This window comes from Pantherophis guttatus, chromosome 6 (genome assembly GCF_059756535.1).
Source record: "Pantherophis guttatus breed Tessera chromosome 6, ASM5975653v1, whole genome shotgun sequence".
Classification (NCBI taxonomy): Eukaryota; Metazoa; Chordata; class Lepidosauria; order Squamata; family Colubridae; genus Pantherophis; species Pantherophis guttatus.
Window position 1 is genome coordinate 31,289,563 of NC_142068.1, and position 15,861 is coordinate 31,305,423.

The 15,861-nt window shown below is 37.2% G+C and overlaps 1 protein-coding gene across 6 annotated transcripts in view; it reads left to right on the forward strand.

Moving 5' to 3' along the window:
* XRN1 (5'-3' exoribonuclease 1) overlaps positions 1–15,861 on the forward strand; it is a 61,586-nt gene that overhangs the window by 39,169 nt on the left and 6,556 nt on the right. For 4 of the 6 annotated variants that reach the window (XM_034439314.3, XM_034439313.3, XM_087872650.1 and 1 more), the window contains 11 exons: positions 924–993; positions 1,355–1,580; positions 4,107–4,208; positions 6,269–6,367; positions 7,930–8,047; positions 8,279–8,340; positions 9,384–9,501; positions 9,942–10,003; positions 10,960–11,070; positions 14,748–14,867; positions 15,042–15,183. In XM_034439314.3, coding sequence (XP_034295205.1) covers positions 924–993; positions 1,355–1,580; positions 4,107–4,208; positions 6,269–6,367; positions 7,930–8,047; positions 8,279–8,340; positions 9,384–9,501; positions 9,942–10,003; positions 10,960–11,070; positions 14,748–14,867; positions 15,042–15,183 — 1,230 coding nt within the window. The remainder of the gene's footprint in view (positions 1–923; positions 994–1,354; positions 1,581–4,106; positions 4,209–6,268; positions 6,368–7,929; positions 8,048–8,278; positions 8,341–9,383; positions 9,502–9,941; positions 10,004–10,959; positions 11,071–14,747; positions 14,868–15,041; positions 15,184–15,861) is intronic. The other 2 variants (XM_034439315.3, XM_034439316.3) reach the window with 2 other exon arrangements.

Here is a 15,861-nt window from a genome sequence, read left to right on the forward strand (position 1 = left end):
ACTACCAGATGCCTTCTTTGATCCTTTTTTTTTTCATGTTTTGGAAGGATGAGAATGTGTGTTAACTCACATAACATGTCTTTGTATATATTCTCAGTTTAAAAACACCATGACTGGTGGTGTTTCTCTAGTAAGACTGAAACTACTTTAAAGCTCATTGAGGCACATAAAAGTCAATAATACGGAAATTATAAAAATGAATCAAGAGTTCTGCCTCTGGATTATAACATTTTGTTAGTCATAATATTTGAGAATTCTGGAATTTATAATACACACCATTAGGAGGGAATCATGTAGGCAGGCTGGATTTGATTTAAATCAAGTTTAAATCATGATTTAAATCACAGTAAAAAGACTTCATTTAAATTAACTCGATTTAAATCATAATTTTTAAAGAGCAACTGTCATCTCTGTCCTGCAGCGGCTCTCTAACCGCTGTTGACTCAACAACAGTCCCAATATTGCAGAATATACAGCCTTATGCTACATAACTAAGCTCCATCTCATGCTGAAAAAACTAAATTATTAATGTATCTTAAATAGAAAACTATCTTTAGATAGATTTTTACTCTGAAAGCATTTTATTAAAGTAAATTTGATTTTTTTAAAAATCTGATTTAAATTTTAAAAAATCAATTTAAATAAAAAACATCCAATTTTTTTTAATCATATATTTTTATCCACCCTGCATGTAGGTGAAGATAGTCTAAGTAGTCAGCTATTTAGGAATGGAAGCCAGTATAGAGGACAATATTGAAAATTCTTAATTGGTAGTTCCGATCTTTGTAAATAGTTCTGGAGATAAATATAATGGTTTTTTTGAACATAGAAATTGTTGTCATTGTAGTAATAAGCGATAATATTATGTTTTTCTTTACAATTTCACATTTGATGCTATTGCTTACAATGTGTATTTTCTTTAGCCAGCAGAGAATCTGATGTGCTGTATGAAGTACTGTTTGATGAAGAATTTCATGGAGGTTTAACAATAAGGTTTGTTGCAAACAATTGCTTGTTTTTCTTAAGTGTTTCAACAAAACCTCAGAAACATAAAATAATTGTGTAAGAAGGTGACACTAAAATGCTTTTTTCTGTTCTGTTCTTTATTATCTACTTTTATTGTCATTGTAAATGTATAAACTTTCATTTTATTGATGAGAAATAGAGATCAAAAACACCTCCATCCAACCATTCACTCAGCCTCATAAAACTGGATCTGAAGTATGTTAGTCAAGTTCATTTATGCTCCATCCAAAATATTAAATTATATTCTATAAATATTTTTAATATATAGTTTGAAATTATATGAGTAACGACTGTGATAAAGTTGCTTTCATTGCCTTTCTTTCATTAGGAGTTCACCTTCCAGAGGATACCGCATGCCAGCTTGTGCCTTAATTAACATATCTCATGGCTATCGAACTGAAACAGGAAATCAGAAGTTAACAGCCATAGTTAAGCCACAGCCAGCTGTGAGTTCCTACAACTCATATTCATCGGAATCATTTTCTGTATCTTCCCAAAAAGCACATCTAGGAGGCCTCAATCATTCTCCTCGTTCACTCTTTGTTCCAACTCAAGTAAGTGTGAATTCAGTTACCCAGTTCTATCATGAAAATAAATATATTGCTATTCTCTTATGCTAGTAAAAGCATAGCCAAATTTAAATAAAGTTTAACAATTGTCATAATAATTAGCGGAGCTGGTTTGGTGTAGTGGTTAAGGCATCAGGCTAGTAATTGGGAGGTCATGAATTCTAGTCTCGCCTTAGGCTTGAAGCCAGCTTGTGCTAGTTACTCTGTTTCTCAGAGCTTGGAAACAGGCAAGGGCAAAATGCTTCTGAAATTTTGCCAAGAAAACTGCAGGGACTTTGCCAGGCAGTTGCCAGGAGTCAAGAACAAAACAAACAACCCTGACCCAAAGGAGTGTGTGCGCGCGCACGCACACACACACACACACACACACACGGAAAATAATAATTAGTTAGTGCAGATTTACCAGACTTACATATGATAAAAGTAGGAAATGATAGTTGTTATTTTTTAATAAAGTTTATTAGAAGTTTGAAAACAAAATAAAAACTAAAACTGCCAAATATTTAGAATGAAAAAAGGAAAGAATAAAGAAGCAAAGACAAAAATCAAAGAAAAGAAAAAATATTGTAATGAAATGATTTCTGATTTTCTTTTATAGCAATTCATCATCATCATTATAGCCATTGTCTATCCACTGCAGGATGAAGGCGTCTTCCATATGTTTCCAACCAACATGGTCCTGAGCTTTCTTTTGCCAACTGGGTCCATAATACTTGCTGATGTGGTCAATCCATCTTGTTTTAGGTCTCTTTTGTGGATGCTTTTTATCAAGTGGGATCCATTCTATGAGTGCCTTGGTCCACTTGCCATTAGTTCTTCTTGCTGTGTGACCAGCCCATTTCCATTTCAATTATTTTACTCTCTTGATGATATTTTATACTTTTGCTTGTTCTCTAATCTATGTGCAGGTCTATCTTGTTTTGTAATGCTGAGCATATATCTTTCCATGGCTCTTTGCAACACTCTTAGCTTTTGTATTGATTGTGAGGTTAGTGTCTATGTTTCACCGGCATATGTTACAGCAGTTAGCACACACTGATTGAAAATTTCTCTCAGGCATAAAAGGAGGTTGTTCTTGAAAATTACGCTTGCCGGAAAAAAAACCATCTACAAGGTTTTCACCAAGTTAATAGCAAAAAGAATATTCAGAACATTAAATGATGCACAGCCAAAAGAGCAGGTAGGGTTCAGAAGTGGCTACAGCACAATGGATAAAATCCAGGTTGTTCAGCAAGTCATTGAAAGGCACAGCGAGTACACTATGCGTCTGTGCATGGCTTTCATTGACTATGAGAAGGCATTTAAATCAGTATTACATTAAGCAATTAATGCATTGCTCAACCAAGGCGTAGACATTGCTTACATAAACCTATTACAATCAATATATGAAAAAGCACTGGCAACAATTTACCTTAATGATTTTAAAGTGGAAATCAACATAGAACGAGATGTACAACAAGACAATACCATATCACCTATCCTTTTCTCAGCCTGCCTTGAAGTATTTCACAAACTCGGGAAAAGATGGAATAAAAATCAATGGTGCCTGTTTAAATTTCTTAAGATTTGCAGATGATATTATTCTCACAAGACCCAGAAGAGCTACAAAGATACATACAAGAGCTGCACAAAGCAGGAGAAACATTTGGCTTAAAAATAAACATGAAAAAGAGCCAGATGTTTAATAAATTCACCAAAGAAAGAAAAAACATATCTGGAGAAGAACTAGATGTAGTAGACCACTACGTATACCTTGGCCAACAGATCTCAATGGAAGGTGATACAATAAAGGAAAGTGAACGTGTTAAATGTGGTTGGCAGGCATTTAGCAAGCTAAGCATAATTTTCAAGAACAACCTCCCCTATGCCTGAAATGTTTTTGATTAGTGTGTGCTACCTGCTCTAACATATGCCAGTGAAACATAAGACACTAACCTCACAATTGATACAAATACTATGAGTGGCGCAAAGAGCCATGGAAAGATACATGCTCAGCATTACAATGGGCTGGTCACACAGCAAGAAAAACTGATGGCAGCTGGACCAAGGCACTCATAGAATGGATCCCACTTGATAAAAAGCGTCCATGAAAGAGACCTAAAACAAGATGGATTGACGACATCAGCAAGTATTGCAGGTCCATATTGGTTGGAAACGTGAAGAAGGCCTTCATCCTGCAATGGATAGACTGGCTAAAATGATGATGATATGATAACTGTAGCAAGTCTAGTATATGCACAAAGAAGGAAATGATAGTTCTCAATTGTGCCTTGAGCACTTCAGTTATTGTGTGTATATCAGAGAAGTTTATTTTTACATTTGTTTGAGATTCTGTTCCATAATATATAAAGAAAGAAAGTAGATAATGTCCCATAACAATTATTGTTAAAATTGTTGAGTATATATTGTGGGCCTGTTAATTTGTAATATTGTGTATGAAAAAATAGCTGAGTGTATAATATTTTAAATATATAGAAAAATTGGAAAGTAATTTTTTTCTTTATTATCCAGCAATTGAATGGAAGACAGCATAATAGTATCAAAACAGAAAAGCAGGGCAATTCCAGTTCTCAGCAGAAAGTAACCTATACAAGTATCCATCAGAAATGTAAAGTAAGTTGTTTTACCTGCTACCTTAGGGTAAATGGTTTTGGGTTCTGTAGGAAGTCGGATTAGGGTTTGTTTGTCAGTTGGCTTTTGTTAAAATAAGTAATAAAGTGAAAAAAGATTATATATTATTTGGTACATTTGTATTTTTCAATACTCTTAAGATACATAATAACATAATACATTAAAAATCTGTTTCTAAATAATATAAACATAAGCTAAAGTGCGCTCTACATGGGGCTACCCTTGAAAAGTGTTCAGAGACTACAGTTGGTCCAGAACGCAGCTGCTTGAGTATTGTGGGTGCACCTAGATACACCCACATTATACCAATTCTCCGCAAGCTGCACTGGCTCCCTACCGGTCTCCGGGCGCAATTCAAGGTGTTGGTTATTACCTTTAAAGCCCTAAATGGCTCAGGGCCAGGCTATCTTCGAGGCCACCTTCTACCGCATAGCTCCCAGCGACCGGTAAGATCCCACAGAGTCAGTCTCCTCCGGGTCCCGTCAGCTAAACAATGTCAGCTGGCGAGCCCGCGGGGGAGGGCCTTCTCTCTGGCTGCCCCGGCTCTCTGGAACCAATTACCTCCTGAGGTCCGGACTGCCCCCACCCTACTGGCCTTCCAGAAAGTGGTGAAGACCTGGCTCTTTCGGCAGGCCTGGGGCCATTGATCTCGCTACGGTGATCTTGTGAGACCCGGCCACAAAACTGGAGAGTATGAGTTTTAATGTTTTTTTTTAAACTTTTGTATGGGATATTGTTCACATTGTTTTATTCTCTGTTGTTAGCCGCCCAGAGTCCCTCAGGAGTTGGGCAGCATAAAAATGCGACTAATAAATAAATAAATGAATAAAGTAATGCAAATGAAACAATAAATAACACCAAGCAAAGACAATAAATTGGACACATATTCCAAAATGTATCAAGTTGCAATAAATTCAAGAAAAGCACAAAATATTTCACATAAACACATTTCTTCACAACACATGTGAAGAAATGTGTTTATATAAATATTTTTGTTTGTTTACAAATAATGCTACCTATCTCCCCAAGGCACACTTTTTATGTTTGCAAGTACTGAATTGGTCTGTGAGTTATACATCAAATTATCTAAATTTTGATAATATTCCAAAATTAATGAAAACTTAATCTTATTTTATTTATTAATCAGTTGAATTAAACCCAATTTTTATGGTATCCCCATAAAATCAATTCTACAATATAACTTGTTTCTTGTCTGCACTGCACTGCTGTAGTAAGTGACATTTTGACACTAAGAGGATCCTAAAAGAGGATAGATCAAATTTAATTTTTCTTCTATTTATTTCAGTGAGTCTGCTTTATAGCTCAATTGAATTGCTATATATTCTTAAAAATGGAATAGGGTGGACTAAAAAATTTCCAATTTATCACCCATTGACTAGTTGATAATGTCATGGCAGCTCAGAATCAGAAGAGAGTTTTGCTTTTTGATTTTTTTTTTAAAAAAAGATCCTTCCCATTCCCAAAAGTCTAGGATTAAATAGCAACAGTGGTAGTAATAGCTACTGTGAGCCAGCTTTCTTTTAGAAATAATGGGAAATGGAAAACAATTGGAAGATTGTACTATATGGTATTGAACAGAGTTGAAAAGCACAAATGAGAAATTAATGAAAGCTTCTGAGAGTTTCTGTATGAAAGAGGAGAGGATTGATTTTGTGGATCGAGGCCATGGGACATGACTATGTGTTGGAAATGGGGAAAAAAAGATAAAAAAACCTCTTGGTGTAGAATTTAGAAATACTGTCTCTGCAATACAATATAATAATACTCCATTATAGGGAAATTGTTCATGAAAAGATGAGAACATGTCTTCACTTCTATCCTTTTAAATGTAAATGGCTACTTTATTCACTGAAGTAACTAAGATATATGCCTGCAATTTAAATTGATACTTTATTGAAACTTAAGACATGGCTAGTTCTTGTGATAGTGGAAACATAATGGAAAAAAATAATAGATTCCAGATTTTTGTTCTGCAATGAGTTTTCATGGCAGAGTTTCCATTGTTTTGTTTTCTTTCCTAGCAAGCTCACAATAAAAAAGATGATGAATTTTGCAACATTTGGCAATCATTGCAGAACCCTGGAAAGTCTCAGCCTTCCCTACAAAATAAGGATGAAATGGTTAGTATATGCCAAAAAGGGGCAAGCTCATTTGTATCCATCTTATATGGCACATTGATGATCAAACCCAGATTGTAAATATTTTGAGGGAAGGTCATTAAGCAATTTGTCTTAAGTCAAGGTCTACCTTTGTCTCATTCCTTTGCCAAATTGAAGTCAAATCAGTTTCACCATATTCCATCTGGGTAGTGGCTTCCAAGTCTGTGTATTCGTTTTACACTGAGGACAATGAAATGTTCTGGGATTTCCACCTTTATAAGCACAGTCTAAAACCATGATGGTGAACCTGTGGCACGTGTGCCGGAAGTGGCACGCAGAGCCATCTCTCTGGGCACGCAAGCCATTGCCTGTTGCTTTTCTGGATTCCTGCACGCCCCCTATCTGGTCTTCCCACAGGAGGGCCAGAAACTGGAAGAGCAGCCACCCGGCATGCATGTGCGCGTTGGGAAGATGATCTTCGGGCAGTTGGTTTTCGCAAACGCATGCACGCCAGAAAGCAGAAGACCAGGTGGCCGGTGTGCATACGCGCACTGGAAACCGGAACATCATCTTCCCGGCATGCACATGCACGCTGGGTGGCTACTTTTCCAGTTTCCGGTGCACGCGCTCCTATTTCAGCACTCAGTGCCAAAAACATTTGCCAACACTGGTCTAAAAGCTTCATACGAACAACAAAATCAAAAGCCTTTCTATAATCAACAAAGTAAATATTAAGGGTTTTTTGGCTGTCTCAGTTGTGCAGCAACAGCATCTCATGATCTTCATCCATTTCTATGGCCAGCTTGAATATTTCACTTGCCATGGAAATTCTAATTTATGTTGATAATCCTAAACAACTTGCTAGGATGTAAAATTAAATACGTTGTATGATAATTTGTTCACATCTAAAAAATACAGTTCAAAGACTGAATATTTCTGAAAGTCTTGCCATATACACCTAATACGTATTTCCTAAATATTTATTTTTCAACTTTTTTCTGGTCTTTATTTCTTTCATAGAGAGAAGCTGTCTCCAATTTGACAGAGTGCTTTGCACTGAATTTAGGAAATTGGGGGTTGGATTCTTCTGCAGACCATAGATTACCCGCTTGATGGTGAACCTATGGCATGCATGCCAGAAGTGGCATGCAGAGCCATCTCTCCGGGCATACAACGTCGCCCGTTGCTCTTCCAGGTTCCGGCGCACCGGCCAGCTGGTCTTCACCCACACGGGAACACTGGAAACCGGAAGAGCAGCCACGCAGTGCGCATGCGCAACTGGTGGCTGCTCTTCCGGTTTCCGGTGCACCCATGCGCACTGGGCAGCTGGTTTTTGCACACGCATGCACACCAGAAACCAGACAACCAGGTGGCCAGTGCCCATACGCACGCTGGAAACCAGAAGATCATCTTCCTGGTGCTGGCATGCGCCGTGGATGGCTGCTCTTCCAGTTTCTGGTGTGCATGTGCGTGCAAAGACCAGCTGCCCGGTGCGCCAACACTGGATTACCCTCTCACATTTTATGTATTCTAAAGTATGTGGTCTATGCAAAATGTTACTTTTGCAAAACTTAATTTTCTAGGTTGAAGATTTTTTACCTCAATATTTAAACTTCGGTGCCAGTAATAAGTCCTGCAAACCAGGTTTCAATGAGAATAGCTTTAAAAGTCAGCAAAAAGCCCAGGACTCATTTAGGAAATGTAAGTACTGTAGAGTATAAGTTCTTTAATTTACTTTAAATATTTTTTTAACATTTAACTTTAAATATAAGAATCCTGTTTTGAAAACAGGTGACTTCAGTGAGTATCACTGAATCCTGTGCTAAGCGAAGTTTAAGTCCATAGTCCATTTTTTTAGTAGACACATACAGAAATTTTATTTTTCATTGTATTTTACTCTTTAAACTGGTTGTATGAATTTTTTAATTCCAGCCAAAGAAGATTCTAAAGAGCCAAGAAATGAAGGTCAAAAACAAAAAATATCAAACAAACTGGTAATTGTTATCTTTCTGTTTGCATATGACTACTCATAATAGTACTTTTGTTATTTATTTATTTAGGTCTTTTATGGAAGTCAGTTCAGAATTTTATTAAGCAGATTTCTGATGAGCAATATACCATAGTATTGCTTTTAAATGGCTTACAAAAGTTATTCTAGTATTTTCCTTCATGCACACTGTAACATAAGCTAGGAATTTCAAAATGGCATCTGGAAGACTCCTGAATGATTTTTTTTCATAAAATGATTGGAATATGAAAAAATTATAATTTCACAGGATTTTAATATTATACCCACACACACATACACTTTTGCAAGAGAATGTCAACATCTTTTGAAATTATAGTTATTCCTAATAATTTAGAAATTACTTTGTCATTTATTCCAAGACCAATACTAATCTCCAGGTTACAGATTAAGAACCATTTGTCTTCAATTTGACTACTGGGCCTTATAGAAATATGAAGAGGGATCCCAATCACTATATAGCTGAAATGGCAGGCGTGCCGGGAGTGGCACGCAGAGCCGTCTCCCATTGCTCTTCCGGGTTTCGGCACACCGGCCAGCTGGTCTTCACACGCCAGAAACAGGAAGACCAGCCACCCAGAGTGCATGCGCTTGCCAGGAAAATGATCTTCTGTTTCCGGTGCACACATGTGCATCGGCCAACTGATCTTCGCATGTGCATGCATGACAGAAACTGGAAGACCAGGTGCCCGGTGCGCACCGGAAACCGGAAGATCATCTTCCCGGTGCAGGCATGTGCACCGGGCGGCTGCTCTTCCGGTTTCTGGCATGCATGTGCGCGCGAATATCAGCTGGCCAGTGCGCATACACATGCTGTGAACCGGAAGATCATCTTCCCATTGTGTGCATGTGCACTGGGTGGCTGCTCTTCCGTTTTCAAGTGCACGTGCTCCCGTTTCAGCACTCGGTGCCAAAAAGGTTCACCAACACTGGATTACCCTCTCACGTTTTATGTATTCTAAAGTATGTGGTCTATGCAAAATGTTACTCTTGCAAAACTTAATTTTCTAGGTTGAAGATTTTTTACCTCAATATGTAAACTTCGGTGCCAGTAATAGGTCCTGCAAACCAGGCTTCAATGAAAATAGCTTTGAAAGCCAGCATAAAGCCCAGGACTCATTTAGGAAATGTAAGTACTGTAGAGTGTAAGTTCTTTAACTTACTTTAAATATTTTTTTAACTTACTTTAAATATAAGAATCCTGTTTTGAAAACAGCTGACTTCAATGAGTATCACTGAATCCTGTGCTAAAAGAAGTTTAAGTCCATAGTCCATGGCTGTGGATCTTAATTCTTCAAAATTCTCTCATAAACACAGCACTTTTGAAGTTTTCCACTGCGACTTTACATCTTGATTCTATCTATTTTATGATAGTACAATATCTGAATAGATAAACCATGAAGGAAGCGAGGAAAAATATATTGAGTTGTGTGAAAAAAGTTCACTGTTCTACTTAATAATAAATCCTACTACAATTAATGGATTTTTGTTTTAGTAGACACAAACAGAAATTTTATTTTTCATTGTATTTTACTCTTTAAACTGGTTGTATGGATTTTTTAATTCCAGCCAAAGAAGATTCTAAAGAGCCAAGAAATGAAGGTCAAACACAAAAAATATCAAACAAACTGGTAATTGTTATCTTTCTGCTTGCATAAGACTATTCGTAATTGTACTTTCTTTCTTTCTTTTTTCTTTCTTTCTTTCTTTCTTTCTTTCTTTCTTTCTTTCTTTCTTTATTTATTTATTTATTTATTTATTTATTTATTTATTTATTTATTTTACTTTTGTTAGAGGTCTTTTATAGAAGTCAGTTCAGAATTTTATTAAGCAGATTTATGATGAACAATATAGTATTGCTTTTGAATGACTTACAATAGTTATTCCAGTATTTTCTTTCATGCACACTGTAACATAAGCTAGGAATTTCTGTTCCCCAAAATGGCATCTGGAGGACTCCTGGATGATTTTTTTTTCATAAAATTATTGGAATATGAAAAGATTACAATTTCACAGGATTTTAATAGTACACCCACACCCACACACACTTTTGCAACAGAATGTCAACATCTTTTGAAATTATAGTTATTCTTAATAATTTAGAAATTACTTTGTCATTTATTCCAAGACCAATAGTAATCTCCAGGTTACAGGTTAAGAACCATTTGTCTTCAATTTGACTACCGGGGCTCATAGAAATATGAAGAGGGATCCCAATCACTATATAGTAAGACTGCAAAATCAAGGAACCTTTAATATGAGAGCAGGAAGCAAGTGAAATATCCCTCTAAGCCTGCTGCTAAAGTTTTGAAGTGCTATGTCCTCTCACTGAGCTCACTGAGGCTACTCTGAGACCTTCCCATGTCATTTCAGTTTGTATGTGCATAACTAAAAGATACTTGTATGAAGATTTCATGCAGTGAATTTGGAAAACCACCTCGTATGTATAACTTGTAGATGAGTCATTATAGAATTCTACTGCTTATGCTTTATTTTAAAATATTGGTAGTTGTTTTTTGAAGAATTATTTTGCAATATTTTCATATATAAGAACCAATTTAATGAAAAAACTTTTATTAAATTGCAGAATTTTGCAGGTGTAAGTAAGAGTAATGTAAAGCTTCTGAAGAGAAATGAAGGCTCAAGTACACAAATAGAACAAAAATCTGTAATTCATGATTCCAGTATAACTGCAAAGGTAGGAAATGGCTGACTAAATAGAAATATATATTTCACTGTACTCTGGAAAGAAACAGTTTTATTAACCCATAACAGAAAGCTGGGAAATTCTGCCACACACACATCCCCCCCCCCGCATTTGTTATTGGACAACAATGGTAATCTACTTTTACAATTGGCCATGATTAACTGGGATTGATGGGAATGTAAGTGGATCAACATCTGGGAACCACAGATTACTGCTCTTGCCAAAGTAGTTAAATACTGCATTTAATTTTGTTTGTGGCTGTGTTTCTCTATAGAATTACATTTATGCTGATAATGTAAAGCTCTGAACATGAAGTGATATTGGCCCTTTCTCAAATATAAATCAGAATATGACTTGATTACCCATGAGATGGATGCCTTTAATCTCAGTGGCCCATTGGAATATTAATTTGGCAAGATTGTTGAGTTAATAAATGACACAAAATTTAGAAATTGCTTACATGAGCATTATATACTTATTATGTTATATTAATTGATTTATATATTGTAACTTCCCACTTTACACAGGATTCTGAATTGGATAATTAATAGAACACAATGAAACAATCATAAAAAAAAACCTGTAACTCCAAAACAAAAACACATAAAGTGCCAAGAAAACTTACGGGTCATACCGTAAACCAAGTGTTAACTGCCTTTTGAAAAGCAGGCAGGGTTGGAGCCAGCCAAATCTCAGGGAGAATGCTATTTATTATACCAGTTCTTACATTGCTTTTGTTTTGTAAAAGCCTTACCACTTTCTGCTATTCTCATCAGCTCCATTCAAACCTGACTTTAATGGCCTTCTACTTTCCCTCAACCCATTCACTATTCATTTGCTTTGTTATTTGATTTTTATTCATTTTCTCCTTATGATCAGACATCTGATGATTGATTGTAAACTTTACTAAACTGCTATTAGTGTAGAGTGGTTGTGGATTCACTCATGCTGCTAGTGCTGGATGAGTTCAACCTCACCTCTCAAGACTTCTTGGAAGTTTATAGCTGCTATGACAAATATGAACTTGTCCCAGGTCATCACTGTCCCAACTCATGTGTCTGGTCAGGGCTTAGGTATGGTGTTCATCTTGAACCAGTCATGATCTGATTCTATAAGACTTTTCCATCAATCTGTTGGCCATAGGCAAATCAATTTTTCCTGACAGTGAAGTTAACAGGAACTGCCAACCTTTGAAAGAAAGAGGGAGTTATTGAGATGCCCCACAAGTTTGATGGATTCAGCAGGCTTTCTGACCACACTTGAGGAGTTTCCCAATGATCTGGAGAAATCTTACTAGTCTCTGGAATATAAAGAAACCTGGGTGCCTCTAGGCCTTGTTCACTAATCCTCTGGCATTTCTTCTTTCACTAAGGAACTCCAGGAAATGAAATGTGTGAAGAGATATTTAAAATGACATTGGCAGAAATAAGCAAATGTAACCCCACATATAAGAGCTCAGATGCCTATTCTATGGCCATAAGAGTGGCAAAATTATTTTTCTATTCTTATTGCTTCCCTGGAATATTAACTAGCTGCACTATTCAAAATACACAGATTGTAATGGTATGTGGATTAACTTTGGGAGATAATAAGAGAGACAGACCAGACCAGGGGTGTCAAACTCACCGAATCCAGCCACAGGCTGTTACAGGTGTTATGTCTGCCTTGTAGGCAGCTTTATTCCTCTCTAGCATTCATCTCCATTGTTCTGTGATGCATTTCCTGCCACTCTAAGATTTACCTCTATCTGTTCCTATGAGGCACTTCCTATTCCAGTTATATATATAGTCTTACAATGTTATTTGTGTTAATATGAAAAGGGGAAGATGTTACAGATGTCATGTCTGCCTTGTATGCAGCTTTATTCCTCTCTAGCATTCATCTCCATTGTTTTGTGATGCGTTTCTTGCCTGTCTAGGATTTACCTGTAACTGCTTCTGTGTAAAACAATAATACACATATAGACATACGAAAAAAGAACTATATATATATATATATATATATATATGTATACACACACACACACACACACACACACTCAATGATGGCTTGTATAGCGTTTTTAACTGCATTTTTATTAAACTACTTCTGGCCCACAGCAAAGGACCAACCCAGGGTGCCTCTGCCAGCAAAAACAGAGCTTGGGGGCCCGCCCGCACCACCACTCCGTGCTCTGTTTTCAGCCGCAATGGCCTCCAGCCCTCTGCCAGAGAAAATGGAGGGGGCCCCGAGCTCAGTTTTCACTGGCAGAGAGTTATCAAAACAAACTAAATATAAAACAAAAGGAGAAATGTTTCCCTTTTGCATTTGAGCATGCAAGAAGGGACAGGAAAGGAGAAAGGGAAAGACAAAGAAAAATAAGGAAATTTGGGAAGAGAGCAAGGAAGGAAAAATAAGAAAGGGGGAAGGAAGAGGAAAGGAGAATCAAGGAAGGAAAAAGAAGGAAGGAAGGAAGGAGATTATAATGAGAGTGAGTGAGGGTCTCAGGGAAGTCCTGCCTTAGCACTTGGCCACCATAGGTGCCCCCAACATGAGTGTTGTTGAGCTGGCCATGCCTACCACGATCACCCCCACTCCCGGCCACCCCCACTCCCAGCCCTCTCAGGTCAAACACAACCCTGATGCGGCCCTCAATGAAATCAAGTTTGACATCCCTGGCCTAGACAATTGTCTGATAAACAAAATCTGAGTCTGAAGGAGGAGTGGGGGAACAGAAAACATCTCAGAAGGGACCCTAGTTTTCGAAAATGTAAAAGTAAGAATGATCTCTATACTAACACACTCAGGATGCTTTATATCAGGGGTATCAAACGAGTGGCTCACAGACTGGATGTGTCATGTGTAGGCCACGCCCAACCCAGCTCCATAAAGGGGGAAAACATTGCGGTACATCACGTGACAGCAATGTGACGCCACGAGTTTGATACCAGTGCCTTATATGTATAAAATGGTTCTACTTTTGACACATTTGGAAGTTTGAGACTCGATCCACGTAGTGGCAGAAACAATATCTGCTGTGAACTCCATATAGGCATCAGGAAGGGCATCAGGCTAATAAACCGTCAGCTCCATCCAGTTGTCCCAATTCTACTCCTAATTAATGGACTACAGGGTTGTAAAAAGGGAGATTTTTATAGTGTCTACAGTAAACTAGGTCACATGTTTAAAACAATGAATAAGATTAGCATATTAGAAGTTCTATGATGGATTGTTGTTAAATTGTCCCTAATATGGTTTACTAAAAACACTTAACCTTGTTGAAAATGCATATTTGTTGTCATCCTTCCAAGTACAGCATCTTTCTTCATTATTCTATTGAAGGAGATGACAAAATTGTACTGAATAGTACAAACAACAGGTATCTCAGAATCAAAATGTGTTTAGTTTTTAATTTGAAGAAAAATCCTGTTTCAAATTAGCTGAGTTTTCTCAGAGTCCAGAATAAGCCATTTATTCTCTTCTTTTTCACTATAAATCTGTAATAGCAGAGTGGGTAGTAACTATACTAAGTTGTATAAGTTGGTAACATGGCAGAAAAATTGGTAAAATATTATTTTTAAAACACATTCTAAGTGTTTGAACATACTTAGTAAGAACCTTCTACGTAATATTTAAATCTCGTTATTTTTACACACTGTATGCTTTTAACTATTTCTTTATCTACTTAGAATGGGTCTGAACTTGGAGATATTTTGGCATCTTTAAAAATTTTCAAGGAAAGGGAAAAATCACCTGATTCCAAGGAGCCAACAAATGAAGATCATTTATCTCCCCAGTCGTTTGCCATGGTTTGTATATTGGATTGTGTTACTTGTCAAATTGGAATTTCATTTGGAATTCTGTTTTTTAAATGAAGATGCAGAATGTATGCTAAAATTTCAAGTTATTCTATATTTATATACATACATATATACACATATATATGTTTATAATATATTGCTATTTAACTTCATTTTTTAAAGAAAGGAACACAGATGCTCAAAGAAATTTTGAAGATAGATGCTTCTGCCACTCCAGAAGGAAAGATTAATGAAATTTCACCTTCCACTTGTAAACAGGACTCTTTTGAACCTGCATCACAATGTAGACACCCCCAAAAGATAGGTATGTCTGGTTTATTTTAGTAATTTGAATAGTTGTAGCACATTATAAAATTAATAATTATAATTACTTATGAGCACTTCAAATTAGAATTTTCTTCTTTACCTAGAACAAACTCTTTAACATATTAAAAATACTATTAAGAGTAGGGAGGATGGGGAAATTTGTTTTTACTGGTTTGCTTGTAAAGAAATACACCTTCAAAAGAACATGGAACCATTATTATGTGCAGACTTTTTGATACTCTAGGACCATGATGGTGAATATATGGCATGCGTGCCACAGGTGGCACATGTAGTCATATCAGTGGGTATGCCAGTTTAGCTCTGGCGCGCATGCACACACCAGCCAGCTGCTTTTCGGGCCTTCTGGGACCACCAGAAGTAGGAAAACAGGCTGTTTCCTGCCTCCGGAGGGCCTGGGGGGGTCGGGAATGCCCATTTTTCTTTCAAACCTGGCTCCAGATCCTCTCTATGCATCTGGGGAGGGCGAAAACAGCCTCCCTCCCCCCCCCACCTCTCAGAGGCCTGAAATGGCCCATTTCCCAATTCCTGGTTGGACAGGAAGTGACATTTTTTGTTGTCCCCAGCCTCTAGAGCCGCTCCAGGAGTCTCACGAACCTCCCACCCCCCACCCCCCTTCCTGGCACGCGATGGCAAAAGGGTTAGCCATCACTGCTCT